Source organism: Hypomesus transpacificus, chromosome 10 (assembly GCF_021917145.1).
Source record: "Hypomesus transpacificus isolate Combined female chromosome 10, fHypTra1, whole genome shotgun sequence".
Lineage (NCBI taxonomy): Eukaryota > Metazoa > Chordata > Actinopteri > Osmeriformes > Osmeridae > Hypomesus > Hypomesus transpacificus.
Window position 1 is genome coordinate 3086997 of NC_061069.1, and position 15408 is coordinate 3102404.

Genomic DNA, 15408 nt, shown 5'->3' on the forward strand with positions numbered 1-15408 from the left:
TCCAGCCTTGTCTGGGGGCTGGACACTCTGTTGGTGCCATTGTCCCACGTGTATTCCACACAGGCCTGCAATTAATGGAAGCCTTGTCTAAGGCTTCTGGAGCAGAAACTGCTGCTGGGGTGGGGGACAAAAGGCGGGCGGGCGGGCCCATGGCAGGGAGTTGCTATGGGAGGCCCCCCTCCTCAGGAGGGGCTCAAAGGAAGGAGGTGGGGAGAAGACTTGGAGCCCTGGGTGAGATGTTTAAGTGATCCCCCCCTCTGTCTCTCCCCATCTGGGCTTGAACGCTCACACTCTGCCAGCTAAAAGGTAGCATTCCCAGATTTGGTCATTCCACTGCCCTTTTGCTTTGACGTGACAGCGGTGCAATGGGGTTGGGGGCCAGTAGGCTAAGGGGTGGATGGGGGAGGGGACACATGTTCCAAACCAGGTAAGGACTTAGAGATGGCATGGTTATTATCCCTGGCAAGTGGGCATTCCTAAGGAAAAATACTAGGTGTGGGGTCTCAAAAGTGATGCTGTTGTTTTGAGATGAACAATAACGTACACCAATCAGGTTGATGTGTAGCCTACTGAGGAGAATGCTGTTTGAGGTTGCATGTGTTCCAAAATAAGCTCTACATCCTGGTGAAATATTTGCCCTGGGTCACAAGTCAGTTTAATCTTTGACAGTCTGGAACTCCTCCCGCCCTCAGCATCCTTCTGTGGATGGTGGTTATCAGACACTGCTGGTCTTCGATAGCTTTCTAAGCCTGCTTGGCCGACCCTGCCCCTCTGTTCTCTTCCATACGCTGGGGTTCCCACACTGATACAGATCTGGAGTGTGCCATAAAGCATAGTTATAGATCACTGCCACAATAAAGCGCTGTCTCTGCTCCGCCAGCAGGCTCATTGAGAACAGGACTGATAAAGGGTCAGGATGAGGCCTCTCCTGCCATCCCGCACCTTCCCCTCGTCCCTTGGACGGCCAGAGCCAACTGAAGATGTTTCCGATTAAAAGTCGGAAGGTAAATCAAAGTGTAACGCATAAATGTGCTTGCGCTTTCCTCCCTAACGGTTTATGTAGTCCCCCAAGGGAGGTTCAGAAGAGAGGGGGTTGTGTGAAAAAGGGAGCGTGTTTAGGAGGTAATGAGGCAAGTAGATAAACTGGGATCAGAAGAAGGCCATTGCAGTTTTCGACCATACTTACTGACAGTTTAATGCGTGTTTCACCTACAATTAAAACTGAATTGTTTTTATACACAGGGTTTTATTCCACAAACCCCTTACTGTTAGAGCTACTTTGCGGACCCATAGGAAGTATATGGAGCAGACCCTGACCTGGCTGTTGGGGTCATTTCACCTCTGAGGTTTAAGGAGCTTTAGAATGGAGACATGAAGGCATCTGAAGTCTATCAAGAGAAGGGGGAAAAGACTGAGTGATAACCTTGATCTGCACCAGATGGAGATAGTTCTGATGGAACAGAGTTGTCAGAAAAGCTCACAGCAGGTCCCATATTGACGTCTTCCCTTTGTTCTAAAGACGGAGAAAATTGAAATAGTACTGTTGAAAGGTGATCTCTGAAAGGCAAACAGCATTAATGAAGAGAAAATCGAGAACACGACGACAGAATTTTTGTATTGTGTCTATTGGTATAATCTGACACGAAATAATCACTGTCACATTGACTGCAGCTATTCTGTAAGAAAAATAAATATTACGAAAAGGTGAAATGCCAATAACATAATTCGAATTTTCAATAACATTAAATTATGTTACATTCATTAAAGAAAGTACTACAATTTTTTTTACAATTTATATATTTTATAGAAAGAGCGCCGTGGATCCATATTAAGGTGCCATACATACAACCTAGCAGCCAATAGACGTCTTTCTTGCACGAGCCAACCGTCTCCCGTCAGCAGCAAGCGCGCGGTCATTGGTAGAAAGTTGCAGTGAGAATAAATTTTAGTGAAGTTTCACACGAGCCATTCGCGTGGAGCTCGGCTATATAAATGAGACCGGAACAATTTTGACGTTGCTTTACAAACCAGCAAGGTGTTCTGCCAACTCTGCCGAAGTTTCTGTGGCCCACATTGTGATCTCTTTTTGTGATGCGAAGTAAATAGTGGAAATAAACTGGATAGCCAACTTCAATTAATTTTCAATTTTTTGTATATTTGGCTTGTTTTGGGATATTTTACCTCGAAGTCCAAGATGCCTGCCGATACATTTGGAAAAGCATCCCCATCATCTGTTGCTGCCACCCCGGCGAGCGTTAATGGCACTCCGGATAAACCCAGAACTGCCTCTGAGCACCGAAAGGTAGGGTATATCAACGGATTATTGTAAAAACTTAGTTTCAAACGTATTTTTGTAATGACCACAAGTTCCATATAAATGGTGTTTAATTCATGTTTGTTTTCCTCTTTAAGTCCTCAAAGCCTATAATGGAGAAGAGACGACGAGCGCGAATAAACGACAGCCTGGGTCAGCTAAAAACTCTTATTCTAGAGGCATTAAAGAAGGACGTAAGTGCAAAAATTACACAATCGTTAATATCCTTGACTTTGAACGCCTTAAATGACATATCCATATCCAGCGAGGCCACTGCCTATACTGGGGTGGAATTTTAAAGGTAAGCATGAAGTCACGGCCGACCTGATTGATTTAAAGGTGGAATGTCTTATCTATTTTAGAGCTCCAGAAATTCGAAGCTTGAGAAGGCGGACATTCTTGAGATGACAGTGAAACACCTAAGGAACATACAGCGTCTGCAAATGACTGGTATGAGTTTGTTACGGACCATTGATTTCCAAAATTATTTCATAATATCTGATATAGCCTAATCTAATAATGACCATGATGATGACTGCTGTAATCTAACGCTAATTGCTCTCCTTCACAGCTGCTGTTAACATAGATCCATCCTTAATGGGCAAGTACAGAGCGGGTTTTAGCGAGTGCATTGGTGAAGTCACTCATTTTCTGTCGACGTGTGAAGGCGTCAACACCGAGGTCAGGACTAGACTTCTCAGCCACTTGGCCGGCTGCGTGTCGCAGATCAACCCGGTGAATTACGCAACTCAGCGCCTGATTCCCACATATCCTCCGCAACCGGCGCTTTCCCAAGCCATTGCACATATTTCGAGTGCTACTCCACAGTTGAATGGAATGCCCTGCAAAAGTGGCTCGCCTGTCAGTATCCACCCGGAGGCGTTTAAGTTGTACAGTGGCCTCCAAATTGTACCGGCGACAACCGATGGACATTTTGCTTTCCTTATTCCCGGCGCAGCTCTGGCGTCCTTAAATGCGCAAAGCGGACATCCAGCACTTGCCGTGGCGATGTCACCTGGCGCGCCCTCGGTCACTCTAGACTCAGTGTGGCGACCATGGTAGCGTCCCGACGCGCCATTAGACGTGAAAGACATTACACTTGTTTTACAAGAACATTTTACGTTTGTTTAGGCCGCTAGGCTATTGTATGTATTTTGTACAGTTTATGCGTTTTCCATTAAGAAATTAAGAGTTATGTTTACAGAAAGTTCAAGTAATTGATAAAAGATGTTGTGACTGAGATGTATATGTTTTTCATTGGTGATTTTTCATTCGATATCGTTGTGCTATGAGATTGATTGCATTGTTCAATCATTAATGCTATCCTTTTGGATCAATAAATTGTTATTGAAACCTTCAAAACTTCAGTTAGCCTACTTTCAAAATTGTTCCACCATATTCTTGACTGAAAGATATGTTATAGACCTCAGCAAAAGGTGTACAAGGGTTCCCATTGAAACCCGTAGCAGTCAAGGACATAACAAATTATAGTGTGTATTTCACACAGGCCTGTACCTTAATGTGCACTAAATAACACCTGTTTGAAGACCAGCTGTGTGTATGGAATACTTTTTCTCACCTTTAAAATGTGAATTCAGAAATTATTACTGTATGAATATAAATATTTTGGTCATGGAAATAAGGTTTCAAGTCATTGATCTAAAGGTGTGTGACCCCATGTAAAGCAATCTGATATGATGTTTTCTCATGTGGAGGTATTCCCACCTCTGAGTTCATATTGATTTATTGATGAGACATCATGAGATTTAGGCATGGACATTACACCCACCCACCCATGCCCTCGCTCCATTAAGAGGTATCTCCCTTTTAATCCATCTTGAATACATCAGTCAGTAACAGGGAAACCTCCGTCTGGGAATAAATAGCTCCCAGATGAGGTGGGTAACCTGAGAGGGGGCCGTGAGAATGAATCTGCCCTTCAGATGCACTTCCAGCTCAGGGAGGGAGGTGGGCAGTCAGCCCGACACGTGCAAGCTTGTCTGCCTGACAGGGAAACAAACATACTGGAGGACAGAGCTGTGTCTGTTTATGCTGGTCTGAGAGGAAGGTTATACAGGGAGCATACAGGGATTGTCCACTCAAATTTCAACGTTTATTTGGGTTGCCAGATTGAGTTCCCAGTTCCACCTATGTTGAGAAGAATAAAAAAAACACAGTTTACCAGATATGTAGCACCTGTAGCAATTGTGAGCAAACCAGACTGGGACTCAAACTGTGTGGTCTGAAAACATGGTAAATCGTGTATTTCTTTCTCAAATCAACTTTGTTAAGGAGTTGTTAAGGGGGAAATATTCCTTAAGTCTCGTAATTCAATTCCAGTGATCCCATTTTCACACAGGAAGTGTAGACTATGTTTGCACATGGGATCTGAGTGGCTAAGCTTAGTAGGCAGGAGCCAGCGCTGTCCACTTAGCAGTGAGTTAGAGGACTGACAGCCCCAGTGTGTGTCCAGTGTGAGCTGCTCACAGTGGGACGTGAGGGGGGGCTTGACTAGAGGTCACAGGTGCCTGTCAGTCGATTCATTAAGACAGGTCAGCTCAAACAGCTTGCTGCCCCAAACAGTGTCCCATCACCAGCACCACACCCACTCCAGGATATTTGCATTCATGACATGATATATTTTCGAGGAGTTACAAGTTGTAACTCAAATAATGTCAATAATTGTTTGCATTGTTGGATGCGAACCGCTTCACTTGTGATACATCTCAAAATTGATTTTGTCTACAAAAATTAAAAATGATTGCGTACATGCAAAACTAAATATGACAGTCAATTAAGTATTTCTGTGTTTTGACCAAATACAGCAGCCTGGTGTGAGAGCAGTAAAAGCCAAACAGTGCCTCCCCTATCAGGACAGGGCTTTTAGAAGAGCCACTGAAACACAAAAACAAAGGCTGTCCCCTCAGCAACTCAATGGCTCCTCTCTTTGTGGCCTTCTCAGTCTTCATAAAAGACCTTCCTCTTGTTTATCCAGGAAGAGGTTTAATGGTGCGAAGGGAGAAGTAGGGTGGGGGGTATGCTGTCACTTTCAGCATGCTAAAGGATCATTGTTGTGTGCTCCTGGAAGCTCTAAAAGGCTTTAAGAAAACTCAGGCATCAGGCAACGTCCCTCAGAGAATATAGAGGACCGTTTGAAAGCTCCAAAACAGGTTGGTGCTTTCCTCAGCTCCTCTCAGGGTCTTCCATGGCTATGGGTCTGATACTTGAGGTATAAAGTGGGGAACGTTGAATGGGTTTGGATAGAGAAAGTTCATTCACTGATAAATACCCCCAGTGTTCACCAGTGTCAGTCACCCTCTGTAGCCCTTGTTGTTCTGCTCGTCCTTCCTGCCTGTTTCCGCCATTCCCGCCTTCTTCTCCCATCCCCCCAGTTTGATGTATTTTCCCCCCCATATTTTGTAAAGGCTAGGCCGAGTTAGTTCAGGCCAGGCCCCTCAGTGTGATCCATGATTGATGAGTCATTCTTCACAAAGTCGGTGACACACTGACAGGAACCCCGCTATGGGAGACCCTATCTTACTGACGTGTACCGGAAATCTCTGCCGGGACTGCCTTTGTGGTAAACCGGCCTGGTATTGTTCTTGGAGATGGAACAATGATTTCTGGGGGTTCAGCAGTTCCTCCTTAAATACCAGGCAGGCGATAGGCACAGATACACTTGAACCCTGTTGTGAGTCAACATTCTTGTCTCAAAACAACATGTTCAGTTCATTCCAAATCTCTTTCAATTTGATTCATTTGACTGTTTACGTTGTTGCAATGTTGTTCGTAAAACACAACATACGTCTTCGGGGTGAACCAAAAGTCAATGTGACAATATTACATTGAAGTGGTCTGATTTATTGTTGCCAAGCCATGTAGAATAATGGTTGTATCCAAAAACCTCACCGTAATTCATCCCTTGCTATCGGGACATCAAAGATGTTGTTGGGTTAGGTGTCTCTAGGTTTTATTCAGTCTGCTCCTTGCCATGCTTGGCTTTTTGCCCATAAGGACTTATGAACAGGACCATAAAGATACACTTTCACTGCAGGTGTCCCTTCAAAGTAAGACGTCCCCATAACTTCTGGTGGTTCAGTTACGGCCTCGGCCTTTTGGTCTGCCCAGACAGACAGGGTAGAAAGGCCATGCGGGTAGCATCTGGGGAAGGACTTGAGCCTTAGCTGATAGAGATTACAGAGAGTTCTCATGCGTGATACGTCTTGGAGAAAATGGTTGGTTGGTTCGGGGTTGGATGGAGCTGGTGGAAGCTGGTCTGTGACGTCTAACGCCTGACAAGATATGAGACATGAGCCACTGAAGCACGTCCTGTGGGACTGAGTTCCTGAATCTCACTTTGTTCTCACATGTGTTGGATTGCTCTAGATTTCTTAAAGAGGCCTGGACTCCTTCTGCTAGTGTTTTGTCACCATTAATCTTATTGTAATTAGAGGAATTGAGTTGTTGGAGAGGGGAGATTAGTTGTCTCGTTAGGAAGAATGAAGTCCTAAAAGTATTTCAGCACCTCCTCATTAGAATCAAGGATACACAATGAAGCAGTGGTGATGTGAATATTAAAAGCTCTCCATCTGGAGGGTTGCAAACAAAACCAGGATCACAGTTTTAAAAGCAAGGTCCCTCCAGCGCAGCTCTGTTGATTCTTCCCCAATAATTGTAATTTGATGATAAGGAGCTTATAGCCCCTTGTTATCCCCAATACAGATGACTATACAAAGCGCAGTGCACCAATAAGGTAGGAGATTACCAGTTTGGGTGATGTCTTCTCGACCACTTAACATCTGCACCAGGTCAGCTGTACTAATTTGGTCAGAGACACTCATTTAGCCCTCTCTAGGGGGTCTGGGCACATGGAGGAATAAACACTGACCCTCGTTTTCCAGGACAGAGTGCCAAATGGCCCATTTGTGTTCGGGATGTGGGTCACAATGTCACTGTGTGTGTTCTCTTCTCCTCCTTCTTGTCATTTAAGAAAGAGACCTAATAGCTACCTGTGGTGGCACTCGGCTGAACACATAGCTCATTTCTTTGGAAATGACTGAATGTGAATTTCTTAAATTCATTGAATGTTAGGAATAATATGTCATGAACAATATTCATAACATTGACACGGGCCTCCAAAATGGGCACACTATAGCTGTCCAATATATAATTTCGTTTTGATTCAATTTGAATCAATGACGAGTTTATGTTTATGATAGCAGACACTGCTAAAGGAGGAGTCAGTCTCGGGTAGGTTAAAACTGGTTTGGTTGTTTCAGTCTCAAATGACCAGTGGGAGCCTTGCTCCCTCAGCCTGTGGATCTCTAATGACCCTTGCCCTTTGTCCCCCCAGACCTCACTATGCCCTCACAAACTCTCTCTTCTCCCTCGCTGTTCAAAACTCTGTGGGAAACCTCCCGGTGCATTGTGTTGTCTGGACATTGTGTGTCTCCCCTAGATAATTCCCTCCCAACCCCCACAGCCCAGATCTTCAAGCCTGGTCCCCCTGCCCAGCCGACGAGGGCTGGTGTGAAGTAAGGTGTCCAGGGCTAACTGACTTCTGAGTGGAGCAGAGCGCTGGGATCTGACTTGGAGGTTAAAGACAGCCTTTCATCCACCTTCACAGGACAGCGCCAACACCCTGCTGCTGTAAATCTGCCCTCTGATTCCACTGCATTCTAGAGAGTGTCAGTGATGGATATTGATGGGTGAATAGGTAGTGACGAGAACTCTATTACACTCCAGGAGAGTAAGGAAAACCAGAGAGGGGGGATTTGTGTGTATGAGTGAATAAGAGGGGGGGTTTGAGAGAGAGAGATAACGTGTGTGTGTGTGTGGGTGTGTGTGTGTGTGTGTAAAAGAGAAATCCTAATCTGGCCACTTGACCTGCTCTCTGGACATCAGCCAATTATAGTGGTGGTGTGCAGCTTGTGTTTATGTATACAGACTAATGGTCTGTGAGTTCTTAACGATCATGGTTTAATCATTACAATGCCATGGCAATATCTACATCAACATAGTAACAGTGTAACTGCTAATTACATGGTTTTTACTGAATGGATTGTATTGCTATGTATAGTAATCAATGACAAGCCAAGGCTCACTGAATTGTGTAAAATGTATTTGTTGTGATATTCATAGTAGGCCACCAGTACGTGTTCCTGTGTCATCAGTTTGAAAGCAGCTTTTACTGTCATTCAGCAACTCTGTATTTCAGTCTGTTTTCAAAACACACATTTTTATTGTATTTTCATTGTTTTTATGATGTGGCGTCCATTGTGTTTGATTGGTAACTGATTTTAAAGTGGTACCTCCATTATTTTAATTGGCTGACGAGGGATTTTGGATCTAAGATCCTTCTACCCCAGTGTGCTCATTAGCTGACAAGTCCATGTATGGTAACAATATTTTCATCCTTGAATTTCTGTTTGCCCCCTAGTTTTGGCCAGAGGAGGATTACCAAAACCAGCCCTCCAAGCTTTGGAAGCACTACTATGTCATTTGAATTGTGATGTCATTCAACACAGACCAAGGACCCAATTGACCCAACGACCCCTGACCCTTGTAAACTTTGGGGTTAGAGTGCCGTATTCAAGGTGTTGCCATCTGTGTGCCTCACTTTGTCCCTTCCTCCCTCCTCCCCCCTTCTATCTCTCCTTTCTCCCCCTGTCCCACCATCCCATCCAGTGTTCGGAGGCAGTGGACTGTGAAGACATGTCTCTGGAGACGACTTGCTTGTCCCATCAACTTCTAAAACCTGAATAAAAGAGTGAAGGCATTGTAAGCACCTGCATAACTACTTGTGCTCTGTAAAAAAAAAAAAAAATTTATCCTAACTTACTATTATAATCTTTTTTTTTTTTCTATGCAGAGAAATTCTTTTGATTAGTGTCATAAAATAGAGTTTATTGACGGAACAGAATGCCCTTTATGATATACATTTAATTGTTATAAATTACGAGAGAAGCCCAAAACAAGCTTGTTTGAGTTACAGAAAGCTGGAGTCATCTGCTGGAAAGATCAACCACTGCAGCCATGGGTAAATAATTTAGTTGAGCTGAGTTCAATTCGGCAGTGACGCTGTTTTTAAAACTTAAAGGCTGAACTTTGAACCTGACATGAATAAGTTCATCCACCTCTCTTATCTCCCTGCTGAGTTCACAAAATTCTGCAGGGGTTGCTGGTTATCAGCTGTTGCTATGCAGGTCTGCTTGTCATATTGACAGCTACTCTCACGAAGATACTTCATCAACGTGGAGTCATACAGAAAACATTTTACCTGGCTAGAACTCCTCGCACTTTAAATAGCATTGATATTTTTGTCACACCACTCAAACACAAAGTAATTTATTGATATTGTATCCGAAAGTACATCAATAACTAGCATGAAAAAGGATGCATATATATGACATGGTATAAACTAACTGAATAACTAAAACACATCAATTCAAATTCAAAGTCAAAATGCTAAAGTACAAGCTACACAGTTATGGTGCTGTTACTACATTGTGAAGTTTCGTTCTTAAAAATGTACTCAGCTGAACGGCCATCATCCTCATATAACTGAACCTGGAGCTTCAAAGGGGAACATTTCTCAACCTTACACTTGATGATCAAAGTGTCATTATCATTGTGGAGGGTGCAATGGCTGGGCTGTGGGCTCCACTGCATGGGACAGACTAACTGGTCCCTGTGTACAGAAGACAGACTTTGTCCCCTCAGAGGCACAGGGCCTGCACAAAGCAACTTACTAGGATCTTCCACATATTTGTGGTTTTCTCCCATCCAGTCGTACATGTATTGTATGTTACAGTCACAATTCCACGGGTTCCCGTGTAACCTTATCATGTTCTCGGAAAGGAAATAGTCCAGAAGGCCCAGAGGGAGATTCTGAAGGTTGTTCTGTGAGAGGTACAGCTGCTCCAGAAGAACCTGGTGCTCAAACAGCCGGGGCTTAATGGAGCTCAGGTTGTTGTTCTGTAAGTGGACCACCTTGATGGCACTCAACTCCATGAAGATCTCCTCAGGAAGCGAGGTGAGATGGTTGTCAGAAAGGTCGACCCCCTGCAGGGCTGTGAGGTTCCGGAACAAGTCCACTGGAAGCTCATGCAGCCGGTTGGAGGATAGGTAGAGCTGAGTGAGAGCTGTCAGGCTGGTGAACGGGTTGAATGAGAGCTCAGATAACTTGTTGTTGTTGAGATTCAGCTCTTTCAAGCTGAGAGGAAAGGTTCTGCGACTCACATTTGTGATTAAGTTTCCACAAAGACTCAGAACCTCTAACTTGGTTAAATGTGAAAAGATGCCATGGGGGAGGTCTGATATCTTGTTTCCATCCAGGTAGAGCTCTTTCATCTGAGATACATTGTGAAAAGAGTCTGGCGAGAGGCCAGTGATTTGATTGTAGCCCAGTATCAGGGTGGCCAGCTGGGTGAGGCCTGTGAGAAGCTCTCTATCCACTCTTGTGAGTGCATTCTGGGACAGGTCCAGGGAGCGGAGACTGGTGAGGTTCTGGAAGAGGAGGCCGGGGAGGTGGGAGATTAGGTTTCCCTTCAGCTGCAATGTTTCCAGGTTCTGAAGAGAATCAAAGATGCCAGGAGTCACAGTCTGGAACCTGTTGAAATTGAGCAGGAGTCTGGTGAGGTTGACCTGTTTCCTGAACGTGCCCGGGTACAAACGTTCCAGCCAAGAGTTGCCACTGATCTCCAACTCCTCCAGCCCCGGCAAGGGATCGAATGCCCTGACCGAGACCTCTCGAAGGATGTTGTTGAGGAAGACCAGCTTGGCCAGTCTGGGGTTCTCCCGAAAGGAGTTTGTGTCCAAGTAAGTCAGTCCTGTTGTCATGACAACCAGCTCCCTCACCTGCGAGATGTTCCTGGGCATTGTTAACATGCGCTCTTCAGAACAGATGGCTGTAGTTGGTGTGAAACACTGGCATCGTGCAGGACAATGTGTTTCAGACATTGTGTGGTCCTGGTAACAGAGCTTCAGCATCAGACAAAGTGTGATGCCAAAGTTTCTGCCCATTTTAACAATTTTTACTGTAGAAAAGTAATTATGTGTGGTTAGATTCAATAAGTAATTTGACTGAACCTAACACATCAATGACAAATCTAAGATAATTTATTTGACTGCTGATATGACAGCAAAGTTGATCTTCTAAATCTGAGAAATGTTCTTTACAGTAAAACATGTATTTGGACAAAACATAAAAAATTAGCAGATTCTTATTTTGTGATTCCAATAAAAATTTACAAAATACCTTCGTTGTCAGAAAGGTCCCAGCTAAAAGAATGGAGAAAAAACAAGTTTCGAAAGTCGTCAATCACATTGAGTGCAACGCACTCACATGTCACAGAGAAGAGGCCTAATTTCAGGAAGACAAAGCCTTCTGTCATTGGCCAATCTGAGTATGTCATGAAATCATTGGTTCACGACAGAGGGGGTGGTTTCCAAAACCATTTGACTTCGTTAACATTTAAGTGGAGTTACAAATTGGCAGACTGTGCATTACAGTAGATAATTGGATAAGGTGTATAAATGTGATATAGTTCGTATCATGTTTATAACTTAATCAAACAATATACAATCAACATTAAATGCCAATTACATTTTTTTGTTTGTTAATATTGGCAGAATGTTAACATTTGATACTGTATGCAGGTGCACTGTGTTCTGAAAATATGGAAAATCGTAGGGAGAAACTGTAGTGTTGATAGGGTCATTGATATTTTAAGAGTAATAGAACAGATTGCATTTTGGACATTATTGAAACAAAATTCACAGATTGATTTGTGTTAAGTTTATAATGCATATGAAATTGTCATCATAGGCCACTATGATAATATACTTACTATAACATTAGTATGCAGCATGCAAATTTGACCCTTTCTGTATGCTATATTTGACATCCTGATGTGAAACTGTCTTGTAAACATAGACTGCACCCAAAAAAATTATGATGTTGAGATGTTAGGACCTTGAGAATGTTGTTATTCTTGCACTTTCCTATCATCATCAGAATTATGTAACAATGTAGTTGAGATGGTGTTTTGGATGCTGCTATCATTGCACTGGTAAAAATACAGAGCCTTCCTAGGCACTAACCCTGAACTACTATTAGATCAGTGGACTTCTGGTTCTTGATGTACTGAATAAATTAACTATTTGTCCGTCGCTTTGGATAAAAGTGTCTGCTAAATGAATAACTACAAATTTATTGTTTCATTTTTATCTTCTTAAAATCGTAGAATTTAAGAATTTTCGTAGAAAAGAAATGAATGGCAAATGAACAAGATAACTGGATCATACAATCCTTTAATGTAAAAAAAAAGCTATGCATTCAGTGAATGCTGCCTTGTTAAACCGTCACTAAAAGTATTGTTTTTATATCACTGCTAATGCTAGCCTATAGGATTTATAGACAGGCCTAAACTAAGTTAATAAAAAAACTGTCCACGGGGTGGCATAGCTCTATTCCAGGACCCTCCCAAGGTGAGACTGAAAAGATGCTGGCGCAATATACACCTTTCCTCGACAGCAAAATTCGTCACTTGAAATATTGTGCCACGGTTCTTGTCTTCGTTTCACCTGAAGCACGCGTAGACTAATTTATCTCGTTCGTATTTAACTTGTTATACCCACTTATCATTTGATTAATTTTGTATTTTTCTGTGTTGTGCACAGATGGCAAACGCGGGACTGCAGCTCCTCGGTTTTTCTTTGGCTTTCGTTGGCTTTATTGGATTAATAGCATCCACTGTCATGGCCGAATGGAAGATGTCGTCGTATGCAGGAGACAACATTATAACGGCTCAAGCCATATATGAAGGGTTATGGAAGTCCTGCGTCTCACAGAGCACCGGTCAAGTCCAGTGCAAAGTGTACGACTCAATTCTCCATCTTCCAGGTATTGTACCAAGTATCTCAAACCTTTATACCAAGTATCTCAAACTTTTATTTTAATGTTAGTATATTAATTACAGAGATGTGAAAACATAAAACACTAACGGATAAATTATGTAGCAAAAAAAAAAAAGTTGGGGCACGTGTGGATGTGGCACATATATGATTTCAAACTGGTAACATTTATAATTTCACATTCAACCAAATTCAAAAGAATTTGACTCCCACCTCTGTGATCCCCTCCCCTGCCTCCAGAGAAGACTGGTGCATGTAGGAACAGGTCTGTGCATGCCAGAAATAACCAAACGTGCTACTCATGGTAGCAATGAAGCCTTAGCTCCAGCAACACCCAAGCTGACCTTATCGCTACTTTTTTTGTTTGTTTTGTTAAATTGTGGGGTTTGAACTGTTGGACGTCGGATACTCATGACTTCAACTTTATATAAAGTTGAGGAGAGTCAAAAATATACTGCTTATGAGCTCCCAGTGATATTCTAAAAACCTGACCTCTAGGTTACTGCCAGTTTGTTTAGGACTTTGCTTTATGCACTAATGATGACACAGAAACTTGGTGTTGTTCTTGTTATTATTTCAAGCCATGGTTCAGGGCACGCGAGGTCTGATGCTCGTCTCCATCGTGATTTGCCTCATCTCCATGCTGGTGGCCATCGTGGGCATGAAGTGTACCACTATTCTGGAGGACCAGAAGCAGCAGAAGAACAAGGTAGCCATGGTTGGAGGAATCATGTTCATCATCTCAGGTCAGGACTACAGCAGCTCACTATCCTGAGGGACTAATCATTAACGTCAGAAACTGAAGATGTATCAAATCATTCAAGTGGCCTTGTTTCACATTCAGATGATTCAGCGTAATCTCAATACTGACATTATTCATATCATGTTTCCCAGGTCTGTTTGCTCTAGTGGGTACATCCTGGTATGGACACAGAATAGCTCAGGAATTTTATGACCCCTTCACTCCCACCAATGCCAGGTGAGGTCATCCCTTCATGCTGGATTGAACACCTTTCGTGCACTGTATATATACTCTCACAACGATGAATCTTCTCCTTCTGTAATCTCAATTTTTCAAAGCCAATTGTGTTTCCTGTTAATTGCATTGCATTCCTGAAGTAGTTTTGAACCATCCATGTAATGTCACTCATTCAAGCTACGTGTCTGCAGATATGAGTTTGGCGCGGCTCTCTTTGTGGGTTGGGGTGCTGCCTGCCTGGTTATCATAGGTGGAGCCTTCCTGTGCTGCAACTGCTCCAGTGGGGGGCCAACAAAGTCTCCCCATTACCCTCCATCCCGCCCTGGACCTGCATCTGGAACTGACCGTGTTTAGAACCAGGAAGTAGGAAGTAGAGGAGATCCAGAAAAAAACACCACATCTTAATGGCATTTTTTCAGGGAACCACACTGGCAGCATACACTGCTCGATGCAATTTTGGTCACTTCCTGTGGCATTGTTAAATACAAATATTTTAGGTTTTTCTTCCCCAATACATTCCTTTTTAACGTGGAATATTACATTAAGAAGATCAAGAAAATAACTGTTAACTGTGTTTGTTGTTACGTGACGATTTTAACAAGGTGATATGTGCAGTTTGACAAAATATTTTTTATGGATATATGATAGTACTGAGCAAGGACGCTATCTTGGAAACAGATGCAAAACTTACATTTGGTGTTTTTAATTAGATTTATGTAAGAAAATATTTTTTTAATGTTTTGAAATGGTTTACAAAAAAGATTATGTATTATGTGCCTTGACTTTTACATACATTGTTCAAATACTTATATTACAATAAATTGTCCCATTGATCAGATGGGACAGATGGGAGTCAGATGGCTGAGCGGTTAGGGAATTGGGCTATTAATCAGAAGGTTGCCGGTTTGATCCTTGGCTGTGCAAAATTACATTTTGTCCTTGGGCAAGGCACTTCACCCTACTTGCCTCAGGAGAATGTCCCTGTACTTACTGTAAGTCACTCTGGATAAGAGCGTCTGCTAAATGACTAAAGTAATGATCATTGGTGTGATGATATGATTGGGGTAGTAGGGATAGACTGATTATGTTATATCAACATATTTGTTTTTAGTTAGAAAATGCTTTATCCAAGCAACATATAAATAGTGTATTCAGACAGTACAGCAGAAGATCAAGGATCAGAAGTGCATAGTTATAA

The 15408-nt window shown here is 42.8% G+C and overlaps 3 protein-coding genes across 3 annotated transcripts; 2 read left to right on the forward strand and 1 right to left on the reverse strand.

The window, feature by feature from the left end:
* The first annotated feature begins 1947 nt into the window (after window positions 1-1947).
* On the forward strand, window positions 1948-3667 carry LOC124472279 (transcription factor HES-1-like). The gene is made up of 4 exons (XM_047027044.1): window positions 1948-2302; window positions 2413-2508; window positions 2677-2764; window positions 2886-3667. The coding sequence occupies exons 1-4, from the start codon at window positions 2195-2197 to the stop codon at window positions 3374-3376; spliced, it is 783 nt and encodes a 260-aa protein (XP_046883000.1). The 5' UTR covers window positions 1948-2194; the 3' UTR covers window positions 3377-3667.
* Window positions 3668-9793: 6126 nt separating this feature from the next.
* On the reverse strand, window positions 9794-11619 carry zgc:153913 (carboxypeptidase N subunit 2). The gene is made up of 2 exons (XM_047026915.1): window positions 11574-11619; window positions 9794-11352 (listed from the first exon to the last, which is right to left on the reverse strand). Exon 2 carries the CDS (start codon window positions 11336-11338, stop codon window positions 9794-9796), a length of 1545 nt encoding a protein of 514 aa, XP_046882871.1. The 5' UTR covers window positions 11339-11352; window positions 11574-11619.
* Window positions 11620-12806: 1187 nt separating this feature from the next.
* On the forward strand, window positions 12807-15068 carry cldn1 (claudin 1). The gene is made up of 4 exons (XM_047027061.1): window positions 12807-13220; window positions 13813-13977; window positions 14126-14210; window positions 14402-15068. Exons 1-4 carry the CDS (start codon window positions 12998-13000, stop codon window positions 14562-14564), a joined length of 636 nt encoding a protein of 211 aa, XP_046883017.1. The 5' UTR covers window positions 12807-12997; the 3' UTR covers window positions 14565-15068.
* The last annotated feature ends 340 nt before the right edge of the window (window positions 15069-15408 follow it).

Excerpts from the sequence above, each read along its gene's own strand:
- zgc:153913 (XM_047026915.1), bottom strand. The coding sequence starts at position 11,338 with ATGGGCAGAAACTTTGGCATCACACTTTGTCTGATGCTGAAGCTCTGT.
- cldn1 (XM_047027061.1), top strand. The coding sequence starts at position 12,998 with ATGGCAAACGCGGGACTGCAGCTCCTCGGTTTTTCTTTGGCTTTCGTT. Across the intron at positions 13,221-13,812 it reads CTCAATTCTCCATCTTCCAG|CCATGGTTCAGGGCACGCGA; the intron begins GTATTGTACCAA and ends TATTATTTCAAG. Across the intron at positions 14,211-14,401 it reads TTCACTCCCACCAATGCCAG|ATATGAGTTTGGCGCGGCTC; the intron begins GTGAGGTCATCC and ends ACGTGTCTGCAG.
- LOC124472279 (XM_047027044.1), top strand. The coding sequence starts at position 2,195 with ATGCCTGCCGATACATTTGGAAAAGCATCCCCATCATCTGTTGCTGCC. Across the intron at positions 2,303-2,412 it reads CTGCCTCTGAGCACCGAAAG|TCCTCAAAGCCTATAATGGA; the intron begins GTAGGGTATATC and ends TTCCTCTTTAAG. Across the intron at positions 2,509-2,676 it reads TAGAGGCATTAAAGAAGGAC|AGCTCCAGAAATTCGAAGCT; the intron begins GTAAGTGCAAAA and ends TATCTATTTTAG.